Source organism: Coregonus clupeaformis, chromosome 21, assembly GCF_020615455.1.
Source record: "Coregonus clupeaformis isolate EN_2021a chromosome 21, ASM2061545v1, whole genome shotgun sequence".
In the NCBI taxonomy this organism is placed as follows: domain Eukaryota; kingdom Metazoa; phylum Chordata; class Actinopteri; order Salmoniformes; family Salmonidae; genus Coregonus; species Coregonus clupeaformis.
In genome coordinates, this window is record NC_059212.1 from 380,982 (window position 1) to 401,605 (window position 20,624).

Below are 20,624 nucleotides of genomic sequence, written 5' to 3' on the forward strand. Positions count from 1 at the left end.
ATGAGCCACTACATACCTGGGGCCTCATTTATCAAAAGCAAATAAGCAATATGTTCTGCATTTTGACGATCCCTCCCCGATCTAATACGAATGCAAAGCCATTTTGGATGTGGAATTCCTTTAGTTGAGGTCCAGTTGTAAAAACTGGAAAATTACTCCAAGGTGAAAGTGTTGAGAAATCTGTCTCTACACTCTTCGAAAAAAGGGTTCCAAAAGGGTTCTTCAGCTTTTTGGTTCCAGGTATAACTCTTTTTGGTTACAGGTAGAACCCTTTTGGGTTTCATGTAGAACCCTCTGTGGAAAGGGTATTACAAGGAACCAAAAGGGTTCTACCTGGAACCCAAAAAAGTTATTCAACAGGTTCTCCTATGGGGACAGCCGAAGAACCCTTTTAGGTTCTAGATAGCGACCCTTTTGTTTAATTGCAGAGGATTTTTTATGAGATGATCTAATAACTATCGTGACAGGACGTGCATGTGTGGTGCGGATGGAGGATGTTTATATTACATCATTTTACTACAGACCTGGGTTCAGAAAGAACTGTATTTTAACATCTTTCAAATACTTTAGATGTGCTTGATTGAAATTGCCTGGCTCAATGGAACCAATGGAATAGTCCCAACGGTGCAAACCCTGTCCACCTGGAACTCCAAGCGGACTCAATCAAACACTGAAATTATTTGAATGATTTCACCCCAGGTCTACTTTGAATGGTATCTATGCTTCTACCCTTGACATCTAGCACAGCTCGATGTAATCCGTTTTTGACATACAGATCCGCAAATGTTGTATATACAGTATGCTGTATGTACATGTACATTACAACGTTACTCTTTCCTGTGAGCAGTGCAGAATAGGTTTGACAGAATGGGGAATGACAGGTAATGAGAAGTAGAAGACAGAAATGTATGATAAAGATCATCACTTCCATAGTGGATGCTGATAAATAAATTCATTAGAATTGGTAAATGCACAGCTTGGATATAACACCACATAAACATAGTGAATCCTAGATCTTGTGATTCCAGTGTAATTTGGTTGTTAAATTGTATTCTGCAGCAAGGCAATTCATTTTTCTCTGATACGTCTGTATATCGCCACTGATCAGGGCTGCAGTCGATTCTATTTCAGTTCTCGTCAAACAAGTAGGGAATGAATTGAATTGAACAAATAGATTGAAAAAGACGTTAGGTTGTATGAGTATTTTCAGTCCAAATTCTACTTTCAACATCCTGTGTCCCACAGAGAACCAGCAGACACAAATCTGTCTCTCGGGTATTAGCCAGAGTACCATTGTCCCCTAGGCAGTCTTGAATGGAATCTCTTTTGCCAATTTTGGTGGCAGTGATCCCTTGGGTTAGTCTGGGCCACTGTGTTCTTTTTAGTAGGCTTGGATGTCTGTAGCCCCTGATTTGGAGGGCTGGAACAGTCAGAGTCAGGGGGCAATTTCATTTCAGTTTTAATCAATGACTTCCCAATTACACCCTGTGAACTTGTATGACATGTGACCTGGCCAACCTGGGTTCATGGTGTTGTCCTCCTGACAGTTTGTGGTGGCATCCATTGTCCCTTGGTCGGGTCTGGCTGGCACCATGTGTAGTCTAAGCTACCACTGTCCTCGGGGCAAGCTTTGATGTCAGTTAGCTACTGTACATTATGTGCAGACTTGGATGGCAGTGTCTCCTGTGCCTTGTGCAAATGTACTGGGTAAAGCAGGGGGCAGGAGATGATGGGAGAAGCGAGGGGGGATGGATCTCTTATAAGAAAAGGGGGGAAACAATCAACAGTAACTTTTTAGAGTAATCAATTATGTAGGTGAGAACCGATTAACCTTTCTGGTGGAGATGTACTGTCCTAAGTATTTATTATTTTAATTATACATCCCTTGGGTGCTGGGTCGACCCTTCATAATTAAACGTTGCCTGAGAGAGCTTTGATTCTTGGAAGTTGCTCTGTGGTGTGCTAGTATAGGGTTTAATGGGGGCCATTCCTTTGCACCACAACTGCTTATGGAGGTGCCCTGGTTTGTTATGGTAGTGCCAGGTCATATAATAAACCAATTTCTCTTGTGAGACTAAAAAGCTTTACTTCCTCTCTTCTAGACACTGAAAAATGACGACTCTGTGTCCAAGAAGGATGTCCAGAGAATCCTGGAGCTCAGCCACAAGCAGAGGTAGATCAAAGCTTCTTAACCATTTGCTATTGCACATTGCTACCATATGGATTCTTTTGAAGAGCAACATTACTTTTAATTCCTTTTATGGTGCAAGAACAATGTGATTTTACCTGCAATTCAGCCTTTGGTATACACAGTATATACTTATACCCTACTGCTTTATAAATAGCGAACCAACATATCAACAACACATGACAATCATAAACAAACCATAAAACAATGTTTTATTGGAGCAATGTCTCCTGATCCACAGACGATTTGAGCAGCCACCTGCGTTCCACTTTAAATCTGATTAATCCTGCTTTTGATTCGTTCCATTGCCAAGAATGATTATCAAATGACTTCATCACGAGATATCCAGGCAGCTGATTTATGGAAAATCATTTGTTTTTGACAGCTTTCAAGCATGTTTTTTATCGCTTCGGGGGAGTAATAACTAGCAACTATTTTAATGTGAAACCATGGTAGCCACATCCTCAAGTCAACACATGTAGAAGAATTACATACATGAGGGTTACAAGATGTCGTCATTCCAGGTTTAGAAATGTAATTTAATTAGACACTGTAGCCTTTATAAAAGCTGAAAAACAGACACATATTGTAGTCAGCAACATGAAAAAACACAAACCTTAACCCTCGTCTTTACCACCACATTTGACCTAATCCTGGACTTAACCAATTACTATGTTTAAACTGCAAAAATACAGACAACTTGAGGGGCCCATGAAATATAAGCAGGGATGGGGAAGACAGTACTAAAACTCAAACATTCTGTCCGGTTTACTTTTGTGCTCTGGTTAAAGTAATAACTGCCTTCCCACAGACATCATAACTGCCTTCCCACAGACACCCATAATGGGTTATACACTATTTTATACACAGTGCAGTGCTGTGTTGCCTGAGGAAAATGTCACTCAGAAATGTTTTGGGTTGTTTGCAGCCCATAGGCAAATGTCTCTAAATATCGGTGAAGATATGTTGACTCAATGTGTTGACTTGAAGCTTGTTTCCCAAATGTTGTTGGGCTCCCATTAAATGTCAACCTAAAATTCATTCTATGCTAACTTCTTCAAAATCTTTGTCTCCCCTAAAACCTCATACTGCTGGTTTTAGGGTGAGATCAGAAAAATTAAATGCCAACGGATAGTAGCAGGAAAAAAATGTTTGCTTGGCTGACTATTGGCATGTGAAATACGACAGGGCATCGCAGCAGTGAAGAGAGACTCTTCTTTCGGAGATTGACAAACGGTGCTGTTGACTGCAGATGCTGCCCCTCGACTGCACAATTAATAGACCAGGACCATGTCATATGTAGTTAAACTCTAAACCTACAATAAGCCCAGTCAAAGGGAATAATTCCTTGCTTCTGTAATCGTATACCAGTATTCTGGATTTTTGGAGGGATTAAAGTTTGGTATTTCGTCACGCATTCTATCACAAATGCTTTGGTTGAAAAAGTAAGTATGAATTGATTTGATCCTACTCAGTGCTCAGTCAGTCAGTCAGTGCTTGAGATACTATTACTACTGCCTCGCCACTGCGAGAAGTCAGAGAAGAGTTGGAGAAGGAAGGATAGGTGCTAACTGAGTGTTTCTCACCTTTCCTCTCCACAGGGAAGAGATGAAGTCCCTCCAGGCTGCCTTGCAGAAGCAGCTGGACGAGGCAACGGAGCAAGCCGAGAAACAGCAGGCCACAGTGAGTAGGAGCCCTCAGTCATCCTCACCTCACTCCTCTAACCTCCCACTTGTCACCTGTCACCCGGGCCTGTGGGCACCTGTCACCCATCTCATTACCCAGCAGCCATATCTCCTGGCTGGCCCCCTCCCTCCCACCACTTAATAACCAGTCTGGGAGAGTGAGAGAGCTAGGTGTAACCCAGAAATAGGAAGCATATAGGGGGAGGTCCATCCACTCTCCGTTCTCTCCTTAAAGGATAGGTTTCTGATAAAATGATTCATTTTGTAAAAGCTAAACTCGACAGGACGGTGTATGTTTTCTCCATAACGGTGATGAATAATTTCAGTGAAACAAACCTGTAGAGTATGAGGAGAAGAAACTCTTAACAGACCAGGCGCCTTTTTTATATATTGTTCCTTTTGTTATCCTGTCATTAACATTGCTTTTCATTCGCCAAGTAAGGCCTCTATCCATCATGCAACTCAGTCCTTTTTCTATTGTACCTGGCTGTCATTCTACTATCATTTCTATTCAAGTTGTATTATATTGCCAAGCTATTCAGACGTCTGAGAATAGAAGGCTACAAATTAACTCTGATACCACACATGCTGTCATGTTTATACCTGCTGTATGAATTGGACCTATAGGTAACAGTTTACTGTAGGCCCCCTATGTATAAATTAACTTTACTGTAGGTCCCTTATGTATGCGTTTACTGTAGGCCCCCATAATGCCTTTATAACAGCTACAAAAGCTGTTATAACATCAGTAATTAACATTATACTCATGTGGAGCCTTTTTCATACCTACTGGAAGGATTAGACCCTAGCTTTTTTGTGCCCTGTTTTTATTCCCACTTCCCAAAGATATTTACTGCTGCATCTCTTATGGCTATCTGGCGAACCTCTAATTCCCCCTCAAAACAAATGATCAGAAAATCATTCATGTCCCAAACAGACCGTGGAATGCTTTTGAGATATTCAATATATGCTAATAAGAAGAAAATGGCCTGAAACAAGTGTGGACATCTTAAAATGGGCTTCCGTCTTCTTTTCACAGTACAGAACAAGGGTGGCTGATGTTGCTAGCCAACAATCAAACTGTCGTTGTTGACATTTTCATGTTAAGATGAGTGACAAATCCCTGGTGTAGGGAGTTAATTATGGTCAATATTAAAGGAAATTGTATTGGCTACTGCAATGCATCAAATCAATGCCTGTCTTATCACAAGGGGAAATTACCGTTTTTTGAAATGTTACCAGCCGGTTACTACATTTCTGGGATAACACAAACAAGTGTTGTAAAGTTGAGTTTCTTGGTTGTATCATATACAGCATAACTCTGCTACTGCTACTATTCAGTGTACGAATGGAGTTTTGGGAAAACGCACACCGATGCTATATGAATACCTGTCTTGTTTGTTATAAAGTGCATTTTTTAAAATTTTTATTGAGCCCACGCATACAGCTCAAGGCGAAGAAACAGAGTGTGAGTTGAGGTTATTTGACATCTCCGTAGCTGGGCGAATTTGATATTATGAAACGTGCTTATGTTTTAATGAGCTGTTCTCACTTCAAACATTTCATCATCTTGGGTTGCCTCATTTGGAATTGATGAAATTAGTGCAACTGATAATCAATTATCAATACGGTGTTAAAGGGAATACATTATTTCAATCAATTAGGAGCTGAATCTTTATCTTCCTTCTCCCTACACGCAAAAACTATAAATTAGTACCCCAGTGGACCACATACAGCGAACAGCTGTAGCTGTACTTGGATATTGACATGCACAATAGGAAATAATTTGCAATGGGAAACACATACTCATCATAAATGCCTATAACATGTAGATAATTTGATGAATGTGAAGCTGTGGCTCCACTCAAAAGATCCCTTTTTATTTTATTTTTATTTCAGTAAATTGTAATATTGTGTGGTTCAGAAACCTTGTTTGGGTTCACAACCTTGTGTAAATTCACGTAGCGCAGTTTCACTGGACCCCCCACAAAGTCGAAGTTTGCCCCCACCCCCCCTAAAATGTTAGGCTATCAGATGATGTGGTGCTAGTGCTTGAAGTAGCCTGTAGCTTTGCTTTAATGGATACATGTTTATTTGGTCATCATGTTAAGCCAAACGTTTATGTTTTATGAAGCTATAGACCTACGGTGTTGCAATGCTGCTATTTAGAATGCAGGCTGGTGGCAATAATGTATTTGCTTGTTAAGTAATTAAAGTGGGAAATTCAAACATTGCAGATTGTAAAATGAATTTTGAATGCAAGAGCAGACTAATCAGTAACCAATAAAACATGTAAGAATTTACAGCTGTCCTGTAGGCCTATAGCCTACCTTAGCCGTCCTCACGCTCTCTCCTCGCAGCTTGGATAGAAAGTTTGTGCTTCGTAAAACCAGTCTATTGAGCCCAAATAATACAATAGCTTACTAGGGATGGTTTCATTATGCAGACAATGCAGTCTAGCCCAGGGTTTCCCAAACTCGGTCCTGAGTGCACGTTTTGGTTTTTGCCCTAGCACTACACAGCTGATTAAAATAACCAACTCATTATCAAGCTTTGATTACTTGAATCAGCTGTGTAGTGCTATGGCAAAAACCAAAACGTGCACTCAGGACCGAGTTTGGGAAACCCTGGTCTAGCCTACTAGCCTATCTATAGCTATATACAGTATTTAGCTGGTAGTCTATTTATACTACACAGTGGAACTCGGACTCCACGCTGTCGGGGCGATCCGTCTCATCACTCGTGGGCTTACCAGTGTTCACAGAAGGGGGGTTGCTCTCATGAGCACTGCTGGGTCTCTGGCAGTAATCAGCTTGGTTTTCTGGGAGAGGAGGAGGAGGAGGAGGAGGAGGCCGGCACCCTGTCAATATTCTCAAGGGCAGGAAGATGAGGTGGAGCAAGGCCACTGTGACTTCTGGGCTCGGGCAGTGAGGTCTCTGTCGGGACTGGGAGGCTGCTAGTGCTAGCTGCGGCATAAGTAGGCCTACTAGCTTCCACCTGCAATGGTGTTTCGTCAGTCGAGGAGGTGGTAGCTTTGCTGATGTGGTTATCTTCGGTAATTTGGCGCAAGCTTGATCAGATAAAGCTTTTTTGGGCGTTTTTGTGCACCACTTGGTCTTGACTTTTGTTTATCCATCTTGAACAACGCACTCACTCTCCATCCGAGTCTGACCTGATTCACATAACTTTTTTAAACTTGATAGCCAATTAGGTGAGGAGGCCGAGGCAGGCTGCCACCGGCGCCGCTGAGAAATAGGCTAACTAGATGCTAACTAGATGCATGAAAACTATATTGTCTTTCTGACTCACCTGCTACCATGTAGATTGGACAACACAAACACTTTGCTTGCTACATGTGGAAATTAAAAAGGAGGGTTACTGTCAAAATTATTTATTTACTAAATTAATACAATTTAGACATACAGTGCATTCGGAAAGTATTCAGACCCCTTGACTTTTCCCAAATGTTGTTATGTTACAGCTTTATTCTAAAATTGATTAAATTCTTTTTTTTTCCTCATCAATCTACACACAATACCCCATAATGACAAAGTGAAAACAGGTTTCTAGAATATAAAAATATATATACACCTTATTTACATAAATATTCAGACCCTTTGCTATGAGACTCGAAATTGAGCTCAGGTGCATCCTGTTTCCATTGATCATCCTTGAGATGTTTCTACAACTTGATTGGACATGTCTATATAAGGTCCCACAGAGCAAAAATCAAGCCATGAGGTCGAAGGAATTATCCGTAGAGCTCCGAGACAGGATTGTGTCGAGACACGGATCTGGGGAAGGGTACCAAAACATGTCTGCAGCGTTGAAGGTCCACAAGAAAACAGTAGCCTCCATCATTCTTAAATGGAAGAAGTTTGGAACCACCAAGACTGGCCACCCGGCCAAACTGAGCAATTGGGGGAGAAGGGCCTTGGTCAGGGAGGTGACCAAGAACCCGATGGTCACTCTGACAGAGCTCCAGAGTTCCTCTGTGGAGATGGGAGAACCTTCCAGAAGGACAACCATCTCTGCAACACTCCACCAATCAGGCCTTTATGGTAGAGTTGCCAGACGGAAGCCACTCCTCAGTAAAAGGCACGACAGCCCGCTTGGAGTTTGCCAACAGGCACCTGAAGAACTCTTAGACCATGAGAAACAAGATTCTCTGGTCTAATGAAACCAAGATTGAACTCTTAGGCATGAATGCCAAGCGTCACGTCTGGAGGAAACTTGCCACCATCCCTACAGTGAAGCATGGTGGTGGCAGCATCATGCTGTGAGGATGTTTTTCAGCGGCAGGGACTGGGAGACTAGTCAGGATCGAAAGAAAGATGAAAGGAGCAAAGTACAGAGAGATCCTAGATGAAGACCTGCTTCAGAGCGCTCAGGACCTCAGACTGGGGCGAAGGTTCACCTTCCAACAGGACAACGACCCTAAGCACACAGCCAAGACAATTCAGGAGTGGTTTCGGAGTGGCTTTGGGACAAGTCTCTGAATGTCCTTGAGTGGCCCAGCCAGAGCCCGGACTTGAACCCGATCGAACATCTCTGGAGAGACCTGAAAATAGCTGTGCAGCGATGCTCCCCATCCAACCTGACAGAGCTTGAGAGGATCTGCAGAGAAGAATGAGAGAAACTCCCAAAATACAGGTGTGCCAAGCTTGTAGCGTCATACCCAAGAAGACTCGAGGCTGTAATCGCTGCCAAAGGTGCTTCAACAAAGTACTGGATGAAGCGTCTGAATACTTATGTAAATGTAATATTTCCGTTTGTATATATTTAATAAATGTTCAAAACTTTCTAAAATCCTGGTTTTGCTTTGTCATTATGGGGTATTGTGTGTAGAGTGATGAGGGAATAAAGCAATTTTAGAATAAGGCTGTAACATAACAAAATGTGGAAAAAGTCAAGGGGTCTGAATACTTTCCAAATGCACTGTAGATGTGAGATGACGGGTGCATGGTCCCCCAGGATTTCTGCTACTTCAGTGTGTAAGTTGCTCTTCATAGATAAATATTAGGCCCACCTTTCATGAGTTCTCAAACAAAATGACAACCAATCATGAATGAATGGTACACTATACAAGACAGTAGCAACAACACTAGACGCCGGAAACCCATAAATGTCTTAGCAAAAAGGTTCTGTGGTGCCTGTCAATAAAACACAGATCCAATTGTATTACCTCTGGATGACTAGTCTACAAAACTGGCATCAGTAAATTTAAATAGTGACGCTGCCTGTAAACAAACTTCAAAAGATAAACAACCTTAGGTAGGTCAAGAAAATAGGTACACAAACTTCAATAGATAAACCACACACAAAAATGGATGATTGAATTTCCCAGTTGGAGGCATGCCATTCCAAAAAAGTATTACAACATTATGAAAAAGATTGACCTGGTTATTTCATCACTATCATAACAAATATGGCATCATACTTGTAACACTAGTTGCAAATGCTGTGCATTGCCATATACAGTTTAATTGTATAATAGCTCTGGAAACACAAAAAGCTCTATAACATTGCTCAGGCTTATTGCTCTGATTTAATCAGTAAGTCGTATGAATGAATTATACTGTAATAACACAATTCAAAATGTCAAATCTTAACAATGTAGCATGCTGAAGTTGTATATTTTATATCCATCATTTCAGTGTGTCGTGCCACAACCCAAAGGGAACGTTGTGCTGGGATGTGTTATCGACATACACATGGGCAGAGGCATGAACTCCAAATGCACCAACATGAACTGTGATGTTATTAGTGTGTCAACCGCCTAGCCCTAGTTTACAGTCCCCCGGGTGCCTTCAGAGCTGAGGTCACCTGGGCCATGAATTCTCTCCCCTTTCTCCCTGGGACAATCTCAATGACCTCATTGAAGGACAACCTTTCCCTTAGAATCCTTTGTCGCAGAGGTGAAACAGAAAGCAGAATTGGAATATCTCCCCCCCCCCCAACCGCTATCCAGTCTTTTCGATGTAATCCTCCGACATCTGCATCAGCCGTTTGAGGCCTGACTGCTCGTTAAATACAGGACACGAGGAATGGCTGCACTACAGAGACATGCCAAGCTCGCGATAAAGGGATTGCGATAAACAAAGTTATCACTCTGACACAATGAGCATATGGGCTATTAAATTAATCACACAGTGGAAAATAGTCTGTCAACCACCGCGGGCATAAATGCCTCCAATATGAGAAACAGCAACCCCACCAACAGTCAACCCACCTATTCTAGATATACACATTTACGATAAATCGTTGTCAAAACCAGCAGTGAATCATAATATTTTACATCGTTTTATATGTGTTTTTGTAAATCTTTAGAAGCGGACTCAAATAGGAGTATTTAATGCGTAATAGAACCATATGGAGGTACTTGTAGCATTAGCAGGAAGTCTGCTTTAAAGGCAGAGAATCGTTTAAAGTTGTTTGACCTTGGGATGTATAGATCTGATTTGAAGATAGAGCAACAACATCAACAGCATACAGTAGGATGAAATCCAGTGCAGGCAGGAACAGCTGGCATGGTTGATGATAGTTACTACCTTCATGATACCTTCATCGTAAATGTCACAATTTAGATGAAATTGACAGTCTGTAAGAAACAGTCTGTAAGAAATTGACAGTCTGTAAGAAAACATATGTCCTTAATTTTCTTTCTTTCGCCTACAGATCAAGTTCCTCAAGATGGAGATAGAGAAAAAGACCAAAATAATCAAGGACCTGCAACAGGAGGTACTTTTGTTCTCCCCACCTACCGCCAATGGCTGACTCATTCCTAATTCATGATCACCATGACCTGTAAACGTTATGTTAATGACATTCATAAGAGTAATGCATTAGTAATCATATCATATGATATCTATGGTCATCGACATCACATCACGTGAACTAGTAATGGGTTTTGATATCGTTTTTTTCTAAATCTATATGAAGTTGTCATTTTGGATTGCAAAGGTCACAGATAGCCATAGGCAACTGAGGGCCTTATACTGTCAGCGTTGAATGATATACAGTGGGGAGAACAAGGATTTGATACACTGCCGATTTTGCAGGTTTTCCTACTTACAAAGCATGTAGAGGTCTGTAATTTTTATCATAGGTACACTTCAACTGTGAGAGACGGAATCTAAAACAAAAATCCAGAAAATCACATTGTATGATTTTAAAGTAATTAATTTGCATTTTATTGCATGACATAAGTATTTGATCACCTACCAACCAGTAAGAATTCCGGCTCTCACAGACCTGTTAGTTTTTCTTTAAGAAGCCCTCCTGTTCTCCACTCATTACCTGTATTAACTGCACCTGTTTGAACTCGTTACCTGTATAAAACACACCTGTCCACACACTCAATCAAACAGACTCCAACCTCTCCACAATGGCCAAGACCAGAGAGCTGTGTAAGGACATCAGGGATAAAATTGTAGACCTGCACAAGGCTGGGATGGGCTACAGGACAATAGGCAAGCAGCTTGGTGAGAAGGCAACAACTGTTGGCGCAATTATTAGAAAATTGAAGAAGTTCAAGATGACGGTCAATCACCCTCGGTCTGGGGCTCCATGCAAGATCTCACCTCGTGGGGCATCAATGATCATGAGGAAGGTGAAGGATCAGCCCAGAACTACACAGCAGGACCTGGTTGATGGCCTGAAGAAAGCTGGGACCACAGTCTCAAAGAAAACCATTAGTAACACACTACGCCGTCATGGATTAAAATCCTGCAACGCACGCAATGTCCCCCTGCTCAAGCCAGCGCATGTCCAGGCCCGTCTGAAGTTTGCCAATGACCATCTGGATGATCCAGAGGAGGAATGGGAGAAGGTCATGTGGTCTGATGAGACAAAAATAGAGCTTTTTGGTCTAAACTCCATTCGCCGTGTTTGGAGGAAGAAGAAGGATGAGTACAACCCCAAGAACACCATCCCAATCGTGAAGCATGGAGGTGGAAACATTCTTTGGGGATGCTTTTCTGCAAAGGGGACAGGACGACTGCACCGTATTGAGGGGAGGATGGATGGGGCCATGTATCGCGAGATCTTGGCCAACAACCTCATTCCCTCAGTAAGAGCATTGAAGATGGATCGTGGCTGGGTCTTCCAGCATGACAACGACCCGAAACACACAGCCAGGGCAACTAAGGAGTGGCTCCGCAAGAAGCATCTCAAGGTCCTGGAGTGGCCTAGCCAGTCTCCAGACCTGAACCCAATAGAAAATCTTTGGAGGGAACTGAAAGTCCATATTGCCCAGCGACAGCCCCGAAACATGAAGGATCTGGAGAAGGTCTGTATGGAGGAGTGGGCCAAAATCCCTGCTGCAGTGTGTGCAAACCTGGTCAAGACCTACAGGAAACGTATGATCTCTGTAATTGCAAACAAATGTTTCTGTACCAAATATTAAGTTCTGCTTTTCTGATGTATCAAATACTTATGTCATGCAATAAAATGCTAATTCATTACTTAAAAATCATACAAATACTTGTTCTCCCCACTGTAATTGGTGGAGAGGCCTATTATAAGCACTAATACCACTGGATGCGCTGAATTCGTCAGAGCCTCTGGGCCTTGAACTGGGCTGGTGTCGTGGGACCTTCTAATTGGCTAACCCGGGGGCAGTGGGTAGTTACTGGCTGCAGCGTGGCTGCCACAAAATCCTATAGCTTAAAGGCAAATGCCCCAGGGCAGAGGAGAAGAAAGTAATCAATAACGAATGGAGTCACGACGGTTTGGAAGATGTGCTCTGGACCTCTTCATAGGTGCAGCATGATAGAGCCCGGGTAAAGAAATGAGAAGCTACCACAATATTCAATAAAACAGTCAGGTGAGAGGTAGAGTTCATACTGCCTGAGGGAGGTCAGATAACATTCTGTGACATTATTAGCTCTACTCAACCAAAAAGGGGGAAGTACTGTGCAGGGGTGTGTGAATATAGCAAACGGCTCTGTTCTGACTACACACCAAACTCTCAGAACAAACTCTAGAGGCAAGATAAGCGACCCTTTTAAGTGGCCTTTTATTGTCCCCAGAACAAGGTGCACCTGTGTAATGATCATGCTGTTTAATCAGCTTCTTGATATGCCACACCTGTCAGGTGGATGGATTATCTTGGCAAAGGAGAAATGCTCACTAACAGGGATGTAAACAAATGTATGCACACCATTTTAGAGAAATAAGCTTTTTGTGCGTATGGAACATTTCTGGGATCTTTTACTTCAGCTCATGAAACATGGAACCAACAATTTACATGTTGCTTTATATTTTTGTTCAGTATAAATCCTCGATCATGTCTTTATAAATACTTACAAGGCACAGAATCACACCAATCACAATGCCAACATAAAGTTTCCGGTAGTCTGACCTATGTGGGAGGGAGTCGAATTGTACTTTAATCAGGCTCAGAATAAACATTTGGGAGAGTTACCATTGAAAATGTTTTACACAGTTCATTGAAGTTGTATTTGGGCAGAACCTCAGATTTCTGCTGGCAGTCAGAAGCACTGGAAATGGGCTCTGTGAACACTTTGAAAGTACATTATGTAGGGCCAGCGCTCCCCTATCAGTTGGTCGCTGTAGCGTTGACATTTTAAGTCTTGGCTTTTCCTGTGCCAGATCTATCTCTCCAGATGTGAGTGTCTTTGTAGCTTGATACAGAGGGGTCATCAGTAGTGGATAGTGGTCTGAACTACTTTGACGGATGTAGCTTTGACATTTCAAGTCTTGGCTATATCCTACACCAGATGTTTCATGAAAAATATCTCAACATCTTTGGGTGTCTTTTTTCACTAGATACAGAGGTTTCATCTCTTGTGCATTCCTACTGTGTAGGTCAGAGAGGTATCTGAGTTTTGTTATATCTTATCACACAATATATGTCATTTGTCCACTCTTATCGCTTTCACTACACTCTCTGCAATGCCACTGAGGTTAGATGGAAGTAGTTTGCTTAGAATTCAGATACATTCTAATCTCATGGTGACAAACCATTGGCATTGACTTTCTAAAGTCTTAAATAAATGGATCTCTAAAATAACCGTATAATAACAGAACTTCCTCAGTCTTATTAGGATGTGTCCTAACTCTTGGGAAATTGCTGAAAGCTGTTTTTTTTTTATCAATTACTGTACAGAGCAGAGATATATCCTTCCAGTCTTGTTATAATTAATTAAATGTCATCTGCATAGATAACTGGGTTGTGGCTACTATTTTTAATTCCCTTATTAAATCGGCAGTACCTAATTGAATCAGCAAGGGGCTCGAGATCAATATGCAAATAGGAGAGTAGATAGTGGGCCACCCTGGCTTGCGCTTCTGTCCCTATTACCAAGAGGGGGAGCAGGCCTAATTTAACACCCTAGACCTGGAAACGATTGATAGATAACTTGAATGTCAAATGGACTCAAGTTATCACAAAGCCCAAAGCGGCACTAGGCAATAAGTAAATACTTCCATTCAATGTCATCAGCTGATATAATAAGGCCTCTCAGTCGAGTCTGGAGTCAATATTAACTTACACATAGAACATGTAATCAGCACTGAAAGAGAGTACCCCTCGCAATGACACACATCTGAATGGGGATGGAATGAACTGTTTACGTCCCCATTCTGGATAGAATCTCACTGGGCACATTAATACGTAATATGGGGCCTTGCAGATGCTGATTCATCTTGAGCCTTGTTTTTCCTCAATATCAGGGACACTTCCTTAAACTCTGTAGGCAGGGCCCCTGTTGATACTGTAGCTAGAAAGGTCTGGCGTTGAAGGACATCAGGGCCAGGAGCTTTTCCTCTTATTAATTATTTTTGTGGAAAACTATGTATCGCCTACACTGTATTTACATATTTTTCAGCACACAGAGGTGGTTTCCCAGATGCAGATTAAGCATGCTCTATAAAGCATCAATATATTCTCCAATAAATGTGTGTTTTAGTTCAGGCTTAATCTGTGTCCGGGAAACCACCCCTTAGTGTAAAGTGGGACCATTTTATATTTCTCTCGGAGACTGCCTGATTTGTTAAGTGATCTGTTAAGAGTATAATCATGTCTGCCATAAAGACAGGACACTCAGACCTCTGGGTTTCCACTTGATCCGGTGCTCTGATGAGCTCTTTGTAAAGACCTTGACTCCGCCAATTCCCTTACAAGGTTAGAAGCTTTCCTCTCCAATTAGAATCAGACCTTAGCTACGCTACATGTTTTTCCTTTTTGAATAAAATATTAGCCCATAGAGGTCTTGTTCTTGTTCTTATTCTTCTTAGTCTTCTTCTTTTTCAACTTTAACAACTTTTTTAAACTACGACTCGAGTTTGGATCGATTGTTCACTGCAACAGAATTAAAATATGGTGTCGGTGGGTATGATGCGGTCATTTGCATTTGCAGATAACTCTTTGTTGCAATAATTTACAAACCATGCTCCTTTCACATCAGCCCTTCCAAGTATCAGTTTCAATCGATCATGTCACCAGAAAATCTTTATGGCTGCATTTCGGTGTAAACTCATCTTCTATAATTTACTTTTAGGGCTAAGGATGTGCATTTTGTGATTAAGGCTAGAGAATGATTGAGCGATCGACACAGACAACATTTCTGCTGTGATATGACAGTCTATAAGAGTGGAGCTTCTGTAGGAGACAGCTGATCCATAAGCTGCTCAAACTCTTTGCAGTGAGTGTGAAGGAGATCACTCTGACTGGTTGAAACAGGGTATGAAGAGTCCTTAGGGTCAATGGAAGTTTAGTATGGTCTGCCAGATGCTTTTATTGGTGACCATTTAGATGAGGGTGACACGTGTCTCGTCCAATCATCAGCTAGCGAGCATCTGAGGACCACTACTAGTGGTCCTCTGTAGCTCAGCTGGTAGAGCACGGCGCTTGTAACGCCAAGGTAGTGGGTTCGATCCCCGGGACCACCCATACACAAAAATGTATGCACGCATGACTGTAAGTCGCTTTGGATACAAGCGTCTGCTAAATGGCATATTATTTTATCATTATCTGCACCTGCAACTTTAACAAGTTGGAGAGCGATACCATGAGGCATTTCCGCAGCAATGTTTTGCTGATTAGCCTGGATTTGTCACGGTTCCCTAAGACAGAACCCAGAAGCAGACCAGGACAAGGAGAGTTGAACGAAGGTGAGGGTTTATTACAGATTCAAAAGGTGCAGAATAATCCAGGAGACGGAGCGGGTGGCGGAGATGAGTAGGTGGAGGTGAAGTGGCAGATTAAACGATGGCACGGCAGGGGTTGGGTGAAGGTTCCGGGAGAATGACTGTAGACAGAAAAAAACTGAGGTAAGTACAAGGCAGGTCAACAAGGTGCAAAACAACAAAACTAACGCTAGTACTAAGAGGCTGATACGCTGACAAAACATACTGTTAATGGCTAACGATCCGGCAGGGAATGGATGTTAGACCAGAGCCTAAGAAGGGTGATGATCAGGACCAGGTGTGCAGATTGCTGATGGGATGCAGGTGCGGAAATCAAGAGAGCTCCCCGGAGCGTTCCAGCACCCTCGGGAAACTGGAGATCACGAGCAGAACAACTAGACCACAGACAGGACCCGACTCAGACTGCCGGGATCGTTACAGTACCCCCCTCCGACGAACGCCACCGGGCGGACTCCCGGAGCGCCAGGATGGAGGCGGTAGAAGTCACTGATGAGGTCAGCATCTAGGATCTGTCGCCGCGGAATCCAACTCCTCTCTTCAGGACCATACCCCTCCCAGTCCACGAGATACTGGAAACCCCGGCCCCGCCGTCTGGAATCCATGATGCGTCGCACCGTGTAGGCAGGACCACCTCCGATCATCCGAGGAGGAGGAGGAGGAGGCGGAGGAGGCAACAGAGGACTGAGGAAAACAGGCTTGAGGCAGGAGACATGAAAGGTGGGATGGACTCTGAGCGTCCTCGGGAGTTTGAGTCGAACTGCCACCGGATTGATCACCTTCTCCACCACAAACGGACCAATGAACTTCGGTAACAACTTCCTAGACTCAGTCCGTAAAGGAAGATCCCGTGTGGCCAACCAGACCCTATCTCCGATGGTGTAGGTGGGAGCGGGGATCCGGCGACGATTCGCCTGGAGCTGATACCGGTCCGAAACTCTAAGGAGTGCCTTTCTGGCCCGATGCCAGGTCCGGTGGCAACGACGAATATGGGCCTGAACAGAAGGCACTGAGAGCTCCCTCTCCTGAGAAGGGAACAAGGGAGGTTGGTAGCCATACAGGCACTGGAAGGGAGACATCCCAGTGGCAGATGTAGGGAGAGTATTGTGGGCATACTCAACCCAAGGCAACTGAGAGACCCAGGAGGTGGGGTTGGAAGAGGCCAGGCAGCGTAGCGTGGATTCCATCTTCTGGTTGGCTCTCTCCGCCTGACCATTAGATTGGGGGTGAAACCCAGATGTGAGACTGACTGTAGCTCCAATGGCCAAACAGAAGGACTTCCAGACAGCAGAGGTAAACTGAGGGCCACGGTCGGAAACGATATCACTGGGCAAACCGTGGACCCTGAAAACCTCCCTAACCAGGATCTCGGACGTCTCCGAGGCAGAGGGAAGCTTGGCAATTGGCACAAAGTGGGCGAACTTGCTGAATCTGTCCACGATAGTCAGAACGACCGTGTTCCCCTCAGAAGCGGGCAACCCAGTGACAAAGTCCAGGGGCCAGATGCGACCATGGTCGCCGGGGAATAGGAAGGGGGTGAAGTAGTCCAGAGCTGGGCCGATTGGTACTCTTATTCTGCGCACACACTGGACAGGCAGCAACATAACCCCGAGTATCCTCGGCCATGGCAGGCCACCAAAAACGTCTGCGAAGAAACGCCATCGTCCGAGCCACGCCAGGGTGACAAGCCATCTTGCTGGCGTGGGACCATTTGAGGACCGCAGGACGAACCGACTCAGGCACAAACAACCGACCGGGTGGACCGTTACCGGGACCGGGCTGCGTCCGAAGGGCCGCCATCACCTCCTCCTCAATCTTCCACCTAACAGCTCCCACGACGCAGTTCCGGGGGAGAATTGTCTCGGTCTTGGACCCACTCTCCTCCGTCTTGGAGAACATCCGAGACAAGGCGTCCGCCTTGCCGTTCTTAGATCCAGGTCGGAACGTCAGGGAAAAAATTGAATCGTCCGAAAAACAACGACCACCTGGCCTGACGGGGAGTTGAGACGTCTAGCCGATTGCACGTAAGCAAGATTCTTGTGGTCAGTCCAGACAATAAACGGTTGCTCCGCCCCCTCCAACCAGTGGCGCCACTCCTCCAAGGCAAGTTTCACCGCGAGAATCTCCCGGTTACCCACATCGTAATTCCTCTCCGCAGGCGAAAGGCGACGAGAGTAGTAGGCGCAGGGATGGAGTTTACTGTCCGTGGAGCATCGCTGCGACAGGATGGCGCCAACTCCCACATCAGACGCGTCCACTTCAACGACGAACTGACGGGCCGTGTCCGGTTGAGAGAGAATCGGTGCGTTGGTGAATCGCCTCTTCAAATCCAGAAACGCTCGATCCGCCTCCGGATTCCACTTGAAGCTCCTGATACTGGAAGTCAAGGCAGTTAACGGAGCGGCCACACGGCTGTAATCCCGGATGAATCTGCGGTAGAAATTCGCAAACCCCAAAAATCTCTGGAGCTGCAATCTCGTACCGGGCTGGGCCCATTCCAGAACCGCTCTCACCTTCTCCTGGTCCATCCTAATCTCTCCCCTGGAGATGATGTACCCGAGAAAGGATGTTGTGTGGGCGTGAAACTCGCACTTCTCGGCCTTCACGAACAGGCGATTCTCCAACAATCGCTGCAGAACCTGCCGGACATGCTGGACGTGGTCGGAAGGTTCCTTCGAGAAGATCAGAATGTCATCCAGATAAACAAACACAAAGAGACCGATCATATCTCTCAGGACGTCGTTCACCATACTCTGGAATACCGCTGGAGCATTGGTCAGTCCAAACGGCATCACCTGATACTCGAAGTGACCCATCGGTGTATTGAAACCCGTCAACCACTCGTCTCCCTCTCTGATCCGGACCATGTGATACGCATTGCGTAGGTCTAGCTTGGTGAACACCGTAGCACCCTGTAAGGAGTCGAAGGCAGAACTCATCAAGGGCAGGGGATACTTGTTCTTGACCGTGATGTCATTCAACCCCCGATAATCAATACACGGTCGAAGAGAGCCATCCTTCTTACCCACAAAGAAGAATCCTGCCCCCAGGGGTGATGACGAGGGACGAACGAGACCAGCCGCTAGGGACTCCTTGATGTAGGTCTCCAAAGCCTCACGTTCAGGTCGGGAGATACTGTATAACCTTCCCTTGGGGTAGACAGCTCCAGGGAACAGGTTGATGGCACAATCATATGGTCGGTGGGGAGGGAGTGACAGAGCCTTCTGCTTACTGAACACTTCCCCCAAATCGTGATATGTCTCGGGAACCAGGGACAAATCTGGGGGTTTAGCCTCAACCACCTGACTGGGAACCGAATGGGGACAGGCAGTCTTGAGACAGTTAGCATGACAATCAAGGCTCCAACTCGTTACCTTGCCCGTCACCCAATCGAACGTGGGATTGTGTTCCTTCAGCCAGGGGTATCCAAGGACCAGAGGAACATGGGAAGACGGCAGAATGAAGAATGAAATCATCTCCGAATGATTCCCCGACAACAGCATCTTAACCGGTTCAGTCCTCATCGTGATACGTGCCAGACTACTGCCGTTCAGAGTGGTCGCTTCAATGGCTTCCGGCAATTGCTCCTTGGAAAGCCCCAGCTGTTCCACCAACTCGGCATCAAGAAAGCTTCCATCGGCACCTGAATCGACAAAAGCGTTAATCGCTAAGCTCTGATTCCTGTTCACAAGGGTAGCCGGGAAACGGGGTCTGACAGAGGTACTGAGAGGTTGAAACTGGCTCGCTAAAAGTCCTCCCAACTTTAGCGAGCCGGGCAGTTTGACGACCGCCGGGAACAAGTGGAGATGTAATGTCCCGAGCTACCACAGTAGAGGCAACAGTTGGTCTTACGTCTATGTTGACGCTCCTCCTTGGTTAACCCGTGCCGCCCCACTTGCATGGGTTCAGAATCGGGAGAGAGAACCTCTCCACTAATCCTTTGTGGTGGAGAATGATCGACGTGTTCTGGTCCACCACCCGACCCGACTGGGAACTGAGAAGCTGATCGATTGGACGGACCCCATTGCTTCTCCCTCCTTCGCTCTCGGACTCGATTATCCACCCGAATAGACAAGGCTACCAAGCTGTCCAGGTCACTAGGCTCCGGATAGGAGATCAACTCATCCTTGAGCTGCTCCGACAGACCCTGGTAAAAGGCCGCTTGCAGAGACTCCTCATTCCACCCACTCTCCACAGCCAACGTCTTGAACTCGATCACGAAGTCGGCCACGCTGCGAGTTCCTTGGCGAGCGAAAACAGGCGCCTAGCTGCGTCCCTCCTCGGACGGAATGGTCGAAGAGCTTCCTCATCTCGGCCGTGAACCCCTGGTATGAAGCCATGCAGGGATCCTGTCGTTCCCAAACGGCTGAAGCCCACTCAGCGCTCGACCACGCAGCAACTCAATCACAAAGGCTATCCTAGCCTTGTCTGTGGCATAAGAGTAGGGCTGTAGATCGAACACTAATCCACACTGCATAAGGAAGGAACGGCATCTTCCCAGCTCCCCCTCATATTTATCCGGCGCCGGAACCTTGGGCTCACGGAAGGACACAGCTCCAGAAGCGGCAGGCGAGATGGGT

At 44.9% G+C, this 20,624-nt stretch overlaps 1 protein-coding gene across 1 annotated transcript in view; it reads left to right on the forward strand.

The window, feature by feature from the left end:
* Positions 1-20,624, forward strand: part of luzp2 (leucine zipper protein 2) — a 185,447-nt gene that overhangs the window by 107,203 nt on the left and 57,620 nt on the right. The window contains exons 3-5 of the mRNA XM_041841427.2: positions 2,103-2,173; positions 3,790-3,871; positions 10,552-10,614. Of these exons, the coding sequence (XP_041697361.1) occupies positions 2,103-2,173; positions 3,790-3,871; positions 10,552-10,614 (216 nt within the window). The remainder of the gene's footprint in view (positions 1-2,102; positions 2,174-3,789; positions 3,872-10,551; positions 10,615-20,624) is intronic.